This window comes from Urocitellus parryii, chromosome 3 (genome assembly GCF_045843805.1).
Source record: "Urocitellus parryii isolate mUroPar1 chromosome 3, mUroPar1.hap1, whole genome shotgun sequence".
Taxonomy (NCBI): Eukaryota; Metazoa; Chordata; class Mammalia; order Rodentia; family Sciuridae; genus Urocitellus; species Urocitellus parryii.
Window position 1 is genome coordinate 200013099 of NC_135533.1, and position 17872 is coordinate 200030970.

The following is a 17872-nucleotide window of genomic DNA, read 5'->3' on the forward strand; positions in this document are numbered from 1 at the left end:
AGGAGGTTGAAGACACTCTTCACACTGGTTTTCCTGACTTTTCTCCCCATCTGCTTCTTGCCTTCCAATCCTGAGTGGTTTGCTTGCCTCAGTGTGGACAAAAGCTTACATATGTTGGTGGAAAGAGCACTTTCCTTGAATTTCAATAACTTGCTAGTTATTAGGCAGAGAATTATGAAACACTTTCCGTATCATTAAAGCTATGACAATATTATCTATTTCAAAGGACTCATGTCGGAAGTAAATGAAATGTGAAAGAGGGTGACCCACAAGTTATGTTATATTCTTTTAGTAATATCCCAGTTCTGGTTTGAACTTTAGCTTCATTCAATTTAAGTGTTCTGCATTTGCTGGCCATACACAACTGAAAAGAGTGTGTGTGTGTGTGTGTGTGTGTGTGTGTGTGTGTGTGTCTCGGGGGTGGAGATGCAGGACGCGCAGTCGGCTAATTTTGAGGACCAGCAATAGACATCTTTCAAGGGTCAAACATCTTGTGATTCCTCGAGGTATCCCCAGCCTTATATCAGAAAATTGGCCTACAGACCAACAATCTGAAGATCCACGGGCCTAGGAGCTCCGCCCCTCCTCGCCTCCTCTGGGGAAAACCACGGACCATAGAGACGTGTCTTCATAGAGAGTCGGCGATTGGGGCGGTGAGCAACCGGAAGTCGGGATGTCCCCGGCTCGGCCATTATTTTGGGACTGGTCCGGTGCCGCGTTGGGTTCTAGTGTCATCTCCTAGCTGCCTGCCACCGAGGCGACAGTACCCAGGGCTAGACTGCGAGAGGAACCCTGGTGAGCGGGGTGGGGTCGGCGGGTGGGCATGCGCGGAGGGAGGTTCGCGCCCTTGCCGGCCCTCCGGGGCGCTGACCCTCCTCGCAGACGCTCCTCAGCTGGATGCCGGGTCATCGCCGGGGTCAGCGCCGTGGCCTGGCTTGGGCACACGGCCGGCGCGGGAGAGGTGTTGACGACCGGACCTGGGTCTGTACGTGGTGATGGACTGGTGTGGAGTCAAACAGGACAGCTGCCTCAATAGCCAGGTTCCCCAGCTCAGGCCTTTCTGCTCTTGCTCAGTCTTCTCTGAGGCTGATGCTCATTAACAATTTGAAACTTCCCTGGAGCAGTGGCCGGCCACTGCTGGAGACGCTTTTGTTTTGATTTTTAGGCTGGACCAGTTGCCATCTTTTACTTTTGTAATATATCGGTATTGGAAGAGCGGAACCGTGTGTACTGCTGTTCCTTCAGAGAACACACATACTAAGACTGTAAACTCAGAATACATGCTGACCTTTGCAGAGAAAAACAAAAAGTCACTGCCAACCTGTCAGTGACTATGTATGGCCATTGCTTTTCTCTTTTTGCAGCTTGCCAGATTAAAGTTTTATCATGGATTCATGTTTGGAAACCATTGTTTTAGAACAGCTGTTGTTTGGGTTTCATAAGTAGATAGAATTATTTTGGACTTTGGAGTTAGGTTCCTGAATTCACAATTTGCTCCCAAAACTTAACTGAGAGGACTTGTGTGAATCCTCTGTATCTTTTACTTGTAATTTCTGCTTCATAAACCTTTTGTGAGAAGCAACGGAAATCTGTGTTTAAAATATATTATTTTTATTGGTAAAGTACATGTGGATAGAGTACTGATAACTTACTGTAGGAAATTATTTAACATTCTTTTAAAAGACTCCACTCCATCACTCTTAGGTTGATCACCAAACACTGCTAAGTTTTCTCAATTGTTTTATCCCTGCTGCTGCTGCTTTTAGAATTTAATCATTTGTTTAGACTGTTGCAAAAACCTAACTGGCCTTCCTGATATATGAACCTCCCTCCCCCATCATTCCTCCCTTATCAATTCCTGACTCCATATAAGACTCCCTTCAGGGCCCAGAGTGGGAAAAGTCTGTGTAACCATGGCATAAAACCCAGAAGCAATAAAAAGAAAAGATTAGTTGCATGGCAAAAACATAATAAGTAAAGTCACATGATCTGTGACAAAGTTGCAAAGACACAATTTGCAATTCCCATAGTAAGCAAATAAATGATTTTCCTATGATACAAAGAGTACACAAATTAACAAGATCCAGCACTCAATAGAATCATGGGCAAAATATGTGAATAGTTAACAAAATGACTTTTCACTCAAAGTGCCAGTTAAAAATTTGGCAGAGATCCCAATCTTTGACAGTAACATTGGTGAGAGAGTGAGGAAGCAGGCATTCCCTCACAGTTCATGCTGTGAATTGTAAATTGTGATTTGGTACAATCCTTATGAGGCCTAGTGGTAAGATCAGAATTTAAAATGCACACAATTTTGGACCCAGTAATTCTGCTTTAAGTAATTTTTCTATGTGTGCCTACACACGTGCAAATTGATGTATGCCCAGGGTTATTAATGATAATATTATTGGTATTAGGAAAAAATTAAAAACTGCCTAAATGTCCCATAAGTGGATAAATAAATTATAGTGCATCTACAAAAATGAGGGGGAGGGGATATGTATGGACAGGAAAATTGAGAAAAGGAAAACAGCACATTATTCATGGTATTCTACCATTGTGAAAAGAGGGAAATACAAAACCTTATGTGTATATGTGTATGACAAAATTAACTAGAAAAACTACATAAAAAACTAACAGGGAGAGGGAAATAACACAGCATGTGTTTTGTAATTTTAAACCAAGTAAATGTTTAACCAAGTAAATTTGTTATGTTTTTAAGAATAAAAGGGGAAAATGCGGGACAAATTCTAATAGTTGCCCATTGCTCATAGGACATGATCTCTCCTTATTCTGTCTCTCAATACCTGTAATCTTTTTTTCCTGCTCTATACCTGTAATCTTTTTTTTTTTAGTTTATTTTTTAGTTGTAGTTGGACACAATACCTTCATTTTATTTTTTTTATGTGGTGCTGAGGATCGAACCCAGGGCCTCGCACATGCTAGGCGAGCGCTCTACAGCTGAGCCACAACCCCAGTCTATATCTATAATCTTGCCTCTGAAGTTTACTTTACTCTTCTGGTTTGCAAAGCCCATTTTTTTCTATCTTTTTTCCTCTTCTTTCTTTTTTTTTTCCCCCACCTCTCTCTTTTTTGTGTGTTTGTGTGTGGTTCTGGGGATCAAATCCAGAGCTTGATCAAATATATGCTAAGTAAGCACTGCAAAGTCCATTTCTTCCTTTTTTTTTTTTTTTTTTTTGCTGGTACTAATGATTGAACCCATGGCCTCACACATGCTAGGCAAGTGCTCTACCACTAAGCTATTCCTAAGCCCTTTTAAAATTTTTATTTTGACACATTTGCCAGGTTGGCCTTGAAATAGGCAATCATCCTGCACCAGCTTCCCCAGTAGATGGGATTACAGGCATGTGGTACAATGCTCAGCTCTGGAAAACCCATTTTTAATAGAGGGATATGTGCTGTTACTCCTTGTTTTTGAAAATGCAGTATCTTTCTTCCTGGAATGGCTTCCCTGATTTTTTTTCATTAAAGCCCAATCTAAAATTACCTTTCACAAATACTTTCTGTCTTTATTCTATTAGTTGTATTTACATATTTAATTAAAATTGTGTTTATATTTCTGCCTCCCTTGTTTAGTTATTTTTAAATGTCTCTGTTAAATAAAATTGATGAAAATGCTTTCATATGTCACTGGTGGTGATGTAACTGTTATCACCTTAAAAGATTAAAAACATTTGTATCTAGAAATTTTTCCTGAAGAATTAATCAGCTATGAAACCCCAAATTCATCAGCAAGGATACTCTTTGTATCCTTATTTGTAATAGGGGAGAATTACAAATAATCTTAAATATCTAGTGATCAGGGAACTACTTAAATATGATTGGACTCATACAGCTCTCAAAAGCAACAAGCTATACTTAATGTCTTTTTCACAACATACTGTGCAAGAAAAGCAAGTTACAGAGTTATATAGTCAGATCCAGTCTTGTGATACAAATTGGTGTGTTGAAAAAGGACATACTCCAGAACAATAGCAATTATTATTTTCGGGTTTCTTTTTTTGCATGTTTCCCAGTTTTACAAACTTTCTGTTTTATAATCAGAAAAATAAATAATAGTTTTAAAGATCAGGTGACTTCTAGAGAGCAGTAAGCCTAAGTTCTATATAATGAAACTTTATTCATAGTTATCCAAACATTTTAACAGAATAAATGATTATCAGATAATTAATTAGATAGTATATACAGCAAACTACACAGAAATCAATTCAGCCTTTTTTGTTAATTGAATTTTAGAATTTTTTTTTCCATTATAAGAGTTAAAATCATGATTACTTGTTGACTGTATAACATAGGAAAGAGTGCTTGTTATAGAAAGATAACTAACATTTGAATCTATGTATCAGGTATTGTTCAAAACTTGAAATGAGGGCTGGGTATGTCTCAGTGATAAAGTGTTTCTCTGGCTTCTGTCTCTAGTATCACCAGAGAGAGAGATAGGGAGGGAGGGAGAAAGGGAGGGAAGGAAGTGGAGAGAGAGAGAGAGAGAGAGAGAGAGAGAGAGAGCGAGCTCGTAAGATTAGGGAATGAAATTGATCAAATTATGTTATCTGCATGTATGAGTATGCCACAGTGAAACTACTATTCTGTCCAATTATGCACCAATTAAAAAAACAACTTGAAATGTATTTAGACATCATATTCTCACAACAACCCTGCAATGCTGTAAAGTAAGAACCGCTATTATCCCTGTGTTACAAGTCAAGAAACTAAGGCTTGGGCTGGGGGTGTAACTCAGTGGTAGAGCTCTTGCCTAGCACATGTGAGGCACTGGGTTCAATCCCCAGCACTGCATAAAGACAAATAAAGGTATTGTGTTCATCTACTACTAAAAAATATTTTTAAATTTTTTAAAAGAAACTAAGGTTTAGGAGTGAGGTAATGTGTTCAGATTACAGAAATATCTAAAAAGCTCATATCAGATTACAGAAATATCTAAAAAGATATTACAGAAATATCTAAAATGGTAAATAGTTTATTGTAATTAAATGGAAGAGCTCTTATGAATAAAGACCAAAGGAATTCCATGTGTTTGGTTTCAGGAGTATTGTGTCCTCTGGCCTTAGGCAGAGGGTTTCTATTAGAGGAAGCACTTTCTGGAGCGTAGACACTTGCTTTCAGGATTCTGTTTATTACTGGCAGTTGACTGGTCTGGAAAACTTGGTTGTTTCTGTGGGCTAACTTTAACAATGATTTTTTGAGGTCTTATAGATGAAGTTCTCCAAGTTCTAAGGAAGAAATCAAGCAAGAATTAAGGGGACGTGGAGAGGAACCTTTCTAAAAAGGCAACAATGACGAGAGAAAATTGGGCCCACAATGCTCTGAGACAAGAGGGTCTTGTGAAAGGGAAGGATGATACCTGGAAATGGGGAACCAGCTTCCAAGGGAGCAGCTCCTCTGTTTGGGAGACCTCTCACATGCACTTTAGACAGTTACGTTACCATGAGACATCTGGACCCCAGGAGGCTCTGAGCCGGCTCCGAGAGCTCTGTCGCCGGTGGCTGAGGCCAGAAGCACGCACCAAGGCTCAGATCCTAGAGCTGCTGGTGCTGGAGCAGTTTCTGAGCATCCTGCCTGGGGAGATTCGTTCCTGGGTGCAGCTCCATCGTCCTGGCAGTGGCGAGGAGGCTGTGGCCCTGGTAGAGGAGCTGCAGAAAGACCTTGATGGACCAGCACTAAAAGTGAGAAAGGCTGGGAGTAGGGAGTGAATGGAGGGAAGAAAAGAATTGAGTGGGGCTGGTGGGTGACCCTGTAATTTTCATTAATAATTAGCAACTTAATGCAAATTAAAGCAGGTTCATATGCTATTCAGATTACAGAACATATTTGCAGAGAAGTGGATTTATGATTAAGGTTTTTGGGCCCAATTCAATCAAAACAAAAGCATTGTTTCCACTTTGCTACCCTAGATGAAACCTGCTCATGCTGAGTCTAGTTGAACACCTTGAAGAAGATGTTAGTTATAAGTATTCCCCTAAACAGAAGCATATGAGCATATGTGCTATTTCTATAATTCCGATTGAAATGGTGGTAAAAGCTTGGAGCATAAAAGGCATAGGCAGAACGAAGCTTTCCAGATCTAACCAAACCTCCCCTTGTGTCCCCCTTACTGAGAATTCTGCAAGACAAGGGGTTAGGTTGAGATATTTGTTTCTGATAAGATTTTACATTCTTGACCTTTAGATTGGGACTTTTAAGATAGCCCCTCATGTGCATAATTTTTTTTCTATAAATCTGTAGCCCACTAAAAATATTTCTGTGAAGAAGTCTGAACCATAACTCAAACTTGGCATTGGCCACAAGGATAGGCTTATTTGTTTTAATCATAAAAATGAAGAAGTTTAGAGCTTATATCTTTACAAATTATTAACCCATCCTTTTTCATTTGAGAGACAAGAAAACTGAAACAAAAAGATTCTGTGGATTGCCTTAGGTCAGACATTGAGCTAGCAGCAAAGCTAAGTATCTAGCTGCCTACTCCAATGTTACTTGTGTTGGAGCAGGAAGGAATAAGTAAAGGGGTAAATAAATAGAAGAGATGTGATTGAATCCAATTCTGATAAAAAATTAGGTCTGAAGCTAAATCCATGCTCTTAATTACTGCTTGTTACTTCCATTCCCTCCTTAACCCACACCCAGGTCTGGCTTCTGTTGCCACCGTTCTGTACAGTCTCCTGTGGGAGAGGTCACCAGTGCCGTGAGGGGGCTAGAGGGCAGCTCCATTGTTCTCAATGCAAAGCTTTACTGCTGGTTTGATGCTCCATATTTGAGGTGGGTCTTTGTGATCTTGCAGTTCTAGATTGAGGGCAGAAAGAGGTCCATAATGGTTAGGTGAGTCCCTTTTCTAGAGATACAAGAAGAGCCGGCTTATTTTATTTTGCTTTTTTCAGGGTCCATTCCTTGTCCAGGACCAGGACATTCTCCAGGAGGGGTTGAGTGCTCCAGGAACAGCATTTGTTCCTGCATCTCCCAGCAGCCATTTATCAGCTGAAATTCATCTGAATCCTCTTTCTGACACAGTGGTGTTCAACCTCCAGGATCCTCCACATGGTACTCATTTTTCTGGAACCCTTTGTGTGGCTCATCTCCCTGCTTCCAGAATATCTCTCTGGATGATGCTAATGCTGAGTTTGGTTGAACTCTGTAAAGAGGAGAATATTTTTAAGTGTTTCCTAAACAGAATTCCTACCCTATAAGGGAATCCCTTATAGTGACAGTCTCTTTCTGTTGTTCTGATGGTTCTCTCTCTTGTCCCTTCCTAGGTTCTTCTGAGTTGTATCCATTCTTATTGCTATAATTCTGTTTTTCCAGTCCTGGACATGAGAGTCACTCAGAAAAGGGTTGTAGGTCATTTTGTAGACATCATTGCTTAGACTTGGAGTTCTAGATCATTCTGGTTTTTATTGTTTTTTTTTTTGTTTGTTTGTTTGTTTGTTTCTGTTTGTTTGTTTCTTTTGTGGTGCTGGGGATTGAACCAAGGGCCTCATGCATGCCAGGCAAGCACTTTACCACTGAGCTGTATCCCCACCCCTCTGGATCATTCTGAATTCCTAATTTGTAGAAGATATTAGACTGGGGTGGTAAGCCACAACAGCAATATTCTCACATGCAATTTGTTCTTTCTCAGATTCTCCTGCCCCTGAGGCTTCTGTCCTATCCCAGGAAGAGAACCCAAGAAATCAGTTAATGGCACTTATGCTCCTAACTGCCCAGCCCCAGGTAAGGTTTGCATCCTCTTTCCTTCTTGTCTGAACTGCGTTAATTGTTGCTGAAGGGTCCTCTCTCATCCTGGTGCTGGAGTGTCCCATATCCAAATCAAGGTCCATGCTTTTGGAAAACCGACCTTGTGGGGTCGCTTTATGTCTCCCTGATATCCACAGCTCTCCTCGTGACCTGACAATGTATTTCTTCCCCAGAAGTGAAAGGAACCTTTTGATAGGGGAGCTCCTAAACATTGGAATCTACTCATACCCATAACACAAACCTGTTATTTCAGGAGTTGGTAATGTTTGAGGAGGTGTCTGTATGCTTCACTTCAGAGGAATGGGCATGTCTGGGCCCAATTCAGAGAGCCTTGTACTGGGATGTTATGCTGGAGAATTATGGAAATGTGACCTCTCTAGGTAAGGACGTCTTCCCATAAATCTTACCTTTATCTTATCTGTTTTGATTATAAAAGTAGTTTATGCTTATTTAAGAAAACAAACTATTAGTCCAGCAGCTGGGGAAGCTGAGTCAGCAGGATCGAAAGTTCAAAGCCAACCTCAGCAAAAGCGAGACACTAAGCAACTCAGTGAGACCTTGTCTCTCAATAAAATATAAAATAGGGCTGGGGATGTGACTCAGTGGCCAAGTGCCCTAAGTTCAATCTCTAGTACCCCTTCAAAAAAAACAAAAAGAAAACAGACTATTAGAAAGAATATTCACTTCAACCTCATTATTTGCAGACAACTGCTGTCAACATTTTGATATATCCCATGTGTTTTTTCCTATGTGTTTAGAGGGTTTTTAAATATGTTGTTCAGTATATATTGAAAAAAAAATACACACACACATACATGTGTATATATTTATAGCTTTCTTTCTTTGCAGTCACTATATTGGCTACATAATTTGTACCATAATTTAAATTTAGTTAGCCATTTTCTTATTTTTTTCAAATTTTGGATAATTGCTGTCATAATCCTCATCTCTGTGGCTAAAACCTTTCTTTATTCCTCCTTATTTTTTAGAAGTACAACTGGGCCTATGTGATTGATTTGCTTTAAGGCTTTTGCTTCATACTACCAAATTGCTTTCCATAGTGACCCATACCCTCTCTACTCTTCTCAGCAGTTCTTACAAATACTCCTTTTATTCTGCTCTCGTTTGTACTTAGTAATCCCATTGTTTTAAACTATTGCTAATTTTTTAAGGTTAAAAAATATAAAGTAGATTTCTTTAAGTAATAATAAAATAAAAATATTTAAAAACTTTTTTGCTGGGTGCGGTGATACATATCTATAGTGCTAACTACTTGGGAGACAGAGCCAAGAGGATTGTTTGAGATCAGCCTAGGTAACAAAGAAATCCTGACTTGAAAGAAAAAAAATTCAGCCATTTGTGCTTCCAACAAACTTTAAAAACATGTATCTTGTGGTGTTCCTGTGAAAATGATATGATTCTGCCCACAAATAATTTATCATGGTTTGGGAGATGATTATAGAAAGAATAAACAAATACAAGGCAGAATAAAATAATTGATGCAATAGTGACATAAATCTGATATGTGGAAATACAGAAGATAGAGCAACCAAACTCATTCCTGGAGATCAGGAAAGGCCATAAAGGAGGTAGCATGTGAGGTGTTACTGGAAAAGTAGGATTGTACAGAGAAGTAGACATTGAGAACTGAGAATCAGCCACACAATTGAATTTTGACTGGAATATACATTATCTGTAGTACTAGTTTAAATGGCTGCATAATATTTCATTATGTGTGATCATGCTTTACATTGACAGTTTTATTCTGAGTGTTTCCATTCAGGAACCTTACATACTCTTTCGTTTTTTCTGTACTGCATTTTTCTCTCTGTTTCAGGCATATTTTAAAATCACATTTGTCTAGATCTTATATACTTCTAGTGATATTTATTCTTTAGAATTAGTCTTTAATATTTTATAATTGACTTCATTTACATATAGAAAGTGCTGATGTTTTTGTATATTAATTTTGTATCTAGCAGCCTTATTATTTTATTGTCCATAGTAACTTATACTGTGTACTTTTACACTTATGAAAACATATTCTTTTTTATTTTTTTTAATTTTTATTTATTTATTTTTTTAGTCATACATGACAGTAGAATGCATTTTGATATATAATACATACATGGAATGTACATACATCAGTCATATTGTCTATTCTATTCTGCTGCCCTTCCTATCCTCCCTACTCCTCCCCTCCTCTCCCATCCTTTCTCTATCCAATCTAATGTGACACACTTTTTTTTTCTTTTTCCCATTACAACATCATATATGTATTCTGTATAACAATGAGGTTCTCCTTCCATCTTCTGTGTAACTCCCTTTCTCCCTCTTTTCCCCTCCTACCTCTCTTCCCTATTTAGTGGTAGTTTTCTTCTCATGCTCTTCCTCCCTATCCCATTTTGAGTCAACCCCTTTATATCAGAGAAGACATTCGGCATTTGTTTTTTAGGGATTGGCTAACTTCAGTTAGCATAATCTGCTCTAATGCCATCCATTTGCCTGCAAATGCCATGATTTTATTATTTTTTAGTGCTGAGTAATATTCCATTGTGTATAAATGCCACATTTTTAATCCATTCATCTATTGAAGGGCATCTAGGTTGGTTCCATTCTAGCTATTGTGAATTGTGCTGCTATAAACATTGATGTGGCTGTGTCCCTGTAGTATGCTCTTCTTAGGTCTTTTGGGTATAGTCCGAGAAGGGGAATAGCTGGGTCAAATGGTGGTTCCATTCCCAGCTTTCCAAGGAATCTCCATAGTACTCTCCAAATTGGCTGCACCAATTTGCAGTCCTACCAGCAATGTATGAGTGTACCCCCCACCCCACCCCGCATCCTTGCCAGCACTTATTGTTGTTTGACTTCATAATGGCTGCCATTTTTATTGGAGTGAGATGTTATCTTAGAGTAGTTTTAATTTGCATTTCTCTGATTGCTAGAGATGGTGAGCATTTTTTTTCATGTATTTGTTAATTGACTGTATGTCCTCTTCAGAGAAGTTTCTGTTCAAGTCCTTGGCCCATTTGTTGATTGGGTTATTTGCTTTTTTGTTGTTTAACTTTTTGAGTTCTTTGTATATTCTAGAGATTAGAGTTCTATCTGATGTTTGAGGGGTAAAAATTTGTTCCCAGGATGTAGACTCCCTATTCACCTTGCATATTATTTCTCTTTCTGAGAAAAAACTTTTTAGTTTGAATTCATCCCATTTGTTGATGCTTGGTTTTAACTCTTGTGCTATAGGTGTCTTATTGAGAAATTTGGGGCCTGCCCCCACGTGATGAAGATTAGGACCAACTTTATATTCTATTAGACGCAGAGTCTCTGGTCTGATTCCTAGCTCCTTGAACCATTTTGAGTTGACTTTTGTTCATGGTGAGAGAAAGGGATTCAATCTCATTTTGTTGCATATGGATTTCCAGTTCTCCCAGCACCATTTGTTGAAGATGCTATCCTTTCTCCCATATTCTTTTTAAAAAAATATTTTTGAGTTTTAGATGGGCACAATATCTTTATTTATTTATCTTTATGTGGTGCTGAGGATCAAACCCAGTACCTCACATAGGCTAGGCAAGTGCACTACCGCTGAGCTACAACTCCAGCCCTGAAAACATTCTTTTTTGGGTGGTGGTACCAGAGATTGAACTCAGGGGTGTTGCATTTCTAACAACTAAAACACTCAAGGTCACTCCAAGTGAACTATGATGCATGAAATAATCATACAAGAGACAGAAATACCTTTTTCTTTGGGTCTTAATGGCTCCAAGGGGAGAAGCCATTCAAATGAGGCAATGGGTCAGGTTTCAGGGGTTGAGTCTAGCTTCTTGATGTCTGCTGTCAGCAGGCTGACTGAACATCTAGAAAGGCCATCCCCAAAGGCAGAGCAAGAGAAGGGGACACACAAAGGGAGCTTCCATGGAACATTCTATCCTAAACAGGGCAAAGGGGTAGTATTACAAAAGAATAGGTGAGTGTAGCTCAACCCCATGGGTGACATGCCTACCACAGAGCTACACCCCTAACCCCTAGATGGATACTTTCTTTGCCCCAGTATTGGGAATCAAGGCCAGGGTTTCACACTTTCTAGACACTCACTCTATCACTAGAAACATGGTTTTAAGAAACTTGAAGATCCTATTCTCACAAATTTAGGAACCTGATAACATTTATGTTTGAATTTCTTTTACCAGAATGGGAGACCATGACTGAAAATGAGGAGGTGACATCAAAGCCAAGTATTTCTCAAAGAGCAGATGCTCAGAAAGGAATATCAAAAAGACTTCAAGGCAGTGTTTCCCAGGTCCCTGGTTTTGAGGAAGAATGTGAATGGCAAGTTTTGGAAAGTCAGTGGGGAAATGAAACAGGAGAAAGGGTAGATGCAATGAAAAAAGGTTCCCTGTGTGAACAAGACAAGAAGAAAAGGACTTTACCAGAAAAACGGGGCCAGAAGTGGAAGGAATTTGGAGAAAGCTTGACTTTAGGTTCAGCTGTTTCTGAAAGTTTAATAGGTACTGAGGGAAAGAAGTACTATAAGTGTGACATATGTTGTAAACATTTAAATAAAATTTCACATCTCATAAACCATCGGAGAATCCATACTGGTGAGAAACCTCATAAATGTAAGGAGTGTGGAAAGGGCTTTATTCAGCGCTCAAGCCTTCTAATGCACCTTCGAAACCATTCTGGGGAGAAACCATATAAATGTAATGAATGTGGGAAAGCATTCTCTCAAAGTGCTTACCTTTTAAACCATCAGAGGATTCACACTGGGGAGAAACCTTATAAATGTAAGGAATGTGGAAAGGGCTTCTATAGGCATTCAGGCCTCATTATACATCTAAGACGCCATTCAGGGGAGAGACCTTACAAATGTAATGAGTGTGGGAAAGTTTTCTCTCAAAACGCTTACCTCATTGACCACCAGAGGCTCCATAAAGGAGAAGAACCTTATAAATGTAATAAATGCCAGAAAGCTTTCATTCTGAAGAAGAGCCTCATTCTGCACCAGAGAATTCACTCTGGGGAAAAACCCTATAAATGTGATGAATGTGGAAAAACCTTTGCTCAGACCACCTACCTTGTCGACCATCAGCGACTCCACAGTGCAGAGAACCCTTACAAGTGTAAAGAATGTGGGAAAGTTTTCATTCGAAGTAAAAGCCTCCTTTTACATCAGCGAGTCCACACAGAAAAGAAAACCTTTGGTTGTAAAAAATGTGGGAAAATTTTTAGTTCTAAGTCAAACCTCATCGACCACAAGCGGATGCACAGCAGAGAGAAACCTTACAAATGCACTGAATGTGGGAAAGCCTTCACTCAGAGTGCTTACCTTTTTGATCATCAGAGACTCCACAACGGAGAGAAGCCCTATGAATGTAATGAATGTGGAAAAGTTTTTATTCTGAAGAAGAGCCTCATATTACATCAAAGGTTCCACACTGGAGAGAATCTCTATGAATGTAAAGACTGTGGTAAGGTCTTTGGTTCTAACAGGAATCTCATTGACCATGAGAGACTCCACAATGGGGAGAAGCCATATGAATGTCGAGAATGTGGGAAAACCTTTATTATGAGCAAGAGTTTCATGGTCCACCAGAAACTTCATACACAGGAGAAAGCTTACAAATGTGAGGATTGTGGTAAGGCTTTCAGTTACAATTCAAGCCTGCTCGTACATCGAAGAATCCACACTGGAGAAAAGCCTTTTGAATGTAGTGAGTGTGGAAGAGCTTTCAGTTCCAACAGAAACCTCATTGAACATAAGAGAATCCACAGTGGTGAAAAACCCTATGAGTGTAATGAGTGTGGCAAGTGCTTCATCTTGAAAAAAAGCCTCATTGGACATCAGAGGATTCACACAAGGGAAAAGTCTTATAAATGCAATGACTGTGGGAAAGTCTTTAGTTACCGCTCAAACCTGATAGCTCATCAGAGAATCCACACTGGTGAGAAGCCCTATGCATGTAATGAGTGTGGGAAAGGCTTCACCTACAACAGAAATCTTATTGAACATCAAAGAATTCACAGTGGGGAAAAAACATATGAATGTCATATCTGTAGAAAAGTTCTTACCTCTAGTAGAAATCTTATGGTACATCAAAGAATACACACTGGAGAGAAACCTTATAAATGTAATGAGTGTGGAAAAGACTTTAGTCAGAATAAAAACCTTGTTGTACATCAGAGAATGCATACTGGAGAGAAGCCTTATGAGTGTGAGAAATGTAGGAAATCTTTTACCTCCAAGAGGAATTTAGTTGGTCACCAGAGAATCCACACAGGGGAGAAACCCTATGGGTGTAATGATTGTAGCAAAGTTTTTAGACAAAGAAAAAACCTCACTGTACATCAGAAAGTTCATACAGAAGAAAAACCCTGTGAATGTGGTGAGGCTGAAAAGGAATTTTCTCAGACTTCAAAACTTCATTTTCAACAAAAAGTCCATACTGTGGAGGAATTCTCTTGGCTAAAAAATGCCAGTGAGTCTAAGATAGAGATTCAAAAAATCTAGTGGAGATCTGGCATTGTGGCCAAGTGGTAGAGTACTGTCTTGCATGTACAACCCCCAGCACTGCAAAAAAGAAAAAAATAGTGTCATTTGTAAAATGGAATAGAATCCTATTTAACCGTTAGATGAATGACATATAGTTTCTATAAGAAAAAAATCATGACCATTTCTTATGGACAAGTGAAAGAAAGTTAATCTAGACCTTCAAGTGTAGAAAAACATAATCCAAATTCTAGTTCAAGGATACTGTATTCCAGATCATTTATTATGACCTTGGAAACAGACCTTGGAGCAATTGAAGACAGAAGAAACTGGATTTGGGTCTTATAAGAGATAATGGTGCAGTTGTAAGTGATAGCAAAAATGTCTTTATTAAAGTGGACATTGTTTCTGAAAATATGTATATTATACAGTTTAAAGATAGCATCTCTGTGCAGAATGTCTGTATAGACAGTAAAATCCAGACACTGAGATGTGGAATTCAGTGGGCAAGAGATTACCTGGCTCATCCTTAAGACTAGATGTAAAATTAGAAGAGCTAGGTTTGGATTCTGTTTCCCTTACTATGTTAATGTTAAGCCCACCTCTAAGCCTCAGAATGCCTACCTCACAGGGTTGTTGTGAGGAGTAATGAAAGGATGTTTGTGAAACCATTTTACAATAAAGTTAGATGAGAGAGAGAGGTATGGCCAGAGTCTAGGACATGGTATAATCTAAGTTTGTTCATTAAATCAATATTAGAATGAAGAGGATTCCATGAACCTCAAAGATAGTCATTTTTATGAGGTGAAGTATGATGGATAGCTAACTTTGGGATTTAGTACTCTAAAGACTTTTGAAAAATATAATTTTAAAATGTCTAAGGGAGTTAATGTATAAAATGTCTACTTTGTTTTTATGGAAAATATATTATGGCCAGCCATTAACAGTGATGCCAAGGAAAGCTATTTGTTTTTTGATCTTTGAATATGGAACTTAATAGAACATCAAAATTGAAGGTCAGTCCTATGTTGCTTTTTCTTTTTATTGGGAGAAATACATAACCCCATTAGCTGAACTGATGATCCTTGCCACAGCCATTTTCCATTGTAGTCAACATTTAATTGTTGCTGTCATGTGATAGATTGTCACTTACAAAAAGACTTTCTGTCCCAGCACTTAATTTACTATCTAAATTTTTACACAGCCAAGCCTTCAAGTTCTGATTAAGCCAATGCAGAATCCACTTCTAGGCAGCCACTGTGCTTTACTCCCTGTGAACCAGTTGTTCATTCAGCTCGTGCCCTATTGTACATTTATTTGGGTTAATTCATTCTGTATTCCTATATTTTATCTTCTAATTCTCCAAATTCCAGTTTTGCAGGTAGAATGTAAATGTATATCAGGATGGTGTTTTCTAATACAAGCAATATCAAAGTGGTATGTTGATTATGACATGTTATTAATTCAACCCCAAAGCTCCTTTGAGGGCTGGTTCCTCATTATACTGAAATGTATACCGAAAACTGGAAGGGACCCATAGTTTGAACTCTTTAAGATCTGGATGAGTCAGGTTCTGCCACTTGCCTTGGACAAATCTCTTCACTTCTTGGGGACATGATTTCCACATCTGTCAAACAGGAGGAAAAATATCTACCTCCCAAAGTTGTTATGAGGTAATGAGTATGAAAATTCTTCCTATTAATGCTATACAAGAATCACCATAGGTTATATAATAATTGCAAAAGGACATATTTTAACAAAGGAGAGAGCTAGCATTTACCTTGTAACCAAGTAAAAATACAATATAGCTAACTGAGCCCATATGATGTGCCTCCTCTTGTAGTGTAATAAGCCAAAAGATCTTTAGCCTGATTTTAATCAAGTTTCTTAAACCTAATTGGCAGTTTGTAGGAAATACAGAAAGCATAGGGATAATATAAAAGATGCCATAAGAAACAGAAAATTTTAGAACATGGGATATTAGAAAATTGCCCTGGATTATTCAAAAACTCATGATATAAAGGAAAGAAGAGTGATCATTAATGAAGCTATCCATAAGGGGAAAACCCCTCACAACTTTGAGAAGTAGGATTAAGGAAAGAACTTGCAGATGTCATCAAAAGCATGTTTTGTAAAACGGGAAAATGATCAATCGGACCTCATCAAAATTAAGATAACTTTTCTCTACAAAGATACTTTTAAGGGGATGAAAAGACACTACAGACTGGGAGAGAACCATTTGCAAATCACATATCCATCAAAGGATTTGTATCTAGACTACATAAAGAACTCTGAAAACTTATTGATAAAAAAAAATTAGAAATGCACAAGATACCAACAGACATTTCACTGTAGTTGACAGATAAGCAAATGAAAAGATATTCGACATTATCCATTAGGGAAATGTAAATTAAAATCTTGAGATACTTCTGTGCACCTATCAGAATTAGCTAACTTTTTAAAATAAAGTGATTACACCAGTTCTGACAAGGATGCCGAGAAACTGGATTTCATACATTTTTGGAAATGCAAAATGGCACAATCACTTTGGAAAACAGTTTGGCAGTTTCTTATAAAACCAAACATGCACTTAACTATATGCCTCAGTAATTCCATTCCCTAGCATTTGTCCCAGGAAATGAAAGCTTATGTTCACAAAGACTTGTACATAATGTTCATACAATCTATATTAATATTCAAAACCTTTAGGTATCAGGTGGTTAAAATAAACTATGGTATGTCTATACCATGGAGTACTTAGTACTTGGCAATAAGACAGATGACCTACAGCTTGTCACAACTAGAATGGATTTCTAGGGAATCCCATATATTAGGGATGGTGCGAGGGAGAGGATTGGGATGTAACTATAAAAAGGGTAGCACCAGGGAGGTTGGTGATGGAATAGTTGTGTAATAGTGGCAATTACACAAATCTCATGCAATACAATGACAAACGCATAGGCACGCACTGTACCAATATATGCTTGCCGATTTTGTCATTCTAATTACATAAGATGTAACCATTGGTGGGAAAATCTTTGCAACTTCCTGTGGAATTGTCATTTTAACATAAAATAGGAATACACAAAAGAGCCATAACTAAAATACAGTGTTGTGAAACTGAATTGGAAAAAAAAAAAAAACCTTTGAAATGTGTTTCAGTACCTTAGGAGAAATTTGAATACTGACTGTATATTAAGTGGTTTTAGAATATTACTGTTTTCTTACGTGTGATGATGGTGGTGTTAGTTTGGAGAATATTCTTAAGGGATGCATGCTATTTGGAATGAAGCGCTTTGATATTTACAGCTTTCTGAAAAGATAACCTTAAATAGAGATAAGGCAAACATAGCATAATGTTAATTGTTGAGCTCAGATGGACGATACGGGTATTCTTTATATCATTCTCAACTTTTCTGTACCGTTTGATATTTTCAAAATAAAATGTTTTGGGGAAAATGATCCGGTATTTCTAGATTAATCTTTAAGCATCAGACTCCCGGGTGCCATCCTTGCACGAGCCACTTGCCCATCCTGGGAAGGTCCCATCGTTTCGTCCCAAAACAAAGGGCTTTAGAGCACCCTTTCCCTGGTCCAGGACTGAGTTGGACGCCC

At 38.4% G+C, this 17872-nt stretch overlaps 1 protein-coding gene across 2 annotated transcripts; it reads left to right on the forward strand.

The window, feature by feature from the left end:
• The first annotated feature begins 675 nt into the window (after positions 1–675).
• Positions 676–17632, forward strand: Znf197 (zinc finger protein 197). 2 transcript variants are annotated; one of them, XM_026408108.2, is made up of 6 exons: positions 676–795; positions 5224–5702; positions 6912–7071; positions 7649–7740; positions 8018–8144; positions 11958–17632. In XM_026408108.2, the coding sequence occupies exons 2-6, from the start codon at positions 5313–5315 to the stop codon at positions 14276–14278; spliced, it is 3090 nt and encodes a 1029-aa protein (XP_026263893.2). In that variant the 5' UTR covers positions 676–795; positions 5224–5312; the 3' UTR covers positions 14279–17632. The 2 variants fall into 2 exon arrangements, with proteins under 2 accessions (XP_026263893.2, XP_026263894.2); XM_026408109.2 differs by having other exon boundaries at positions 5233–5702.
• The last annotated feature ends 240 nt before the right edge of the window (positions 17633–17872 follow it).

Excerpts from the sequence above, each read along its gene's own strand:
- Znf197 (XM_026408108.2), top strand. The coding sequence starts at position 5,313 with ATGACGAGAGAAAATTGGGCCCACAATGCTCTGAGACAAGAGGGTCTT. Across the intron at positions 7,072-7,648 it reads CCTCCAGGATCCTCCACATG|ATTCTCCTGCCCCTGAGGCT; the intron begins GTACTCATTTTT and ends GTTCTTTCTCAG. Across the intron at positions 7,741-8,017 it reads TCCTAACTGCCCAGCCCCAG|GAGTTGGTAATGTTTGAGGA; the intron begins GTAAGGTTTGCA and ends CTGTTATTTCAG.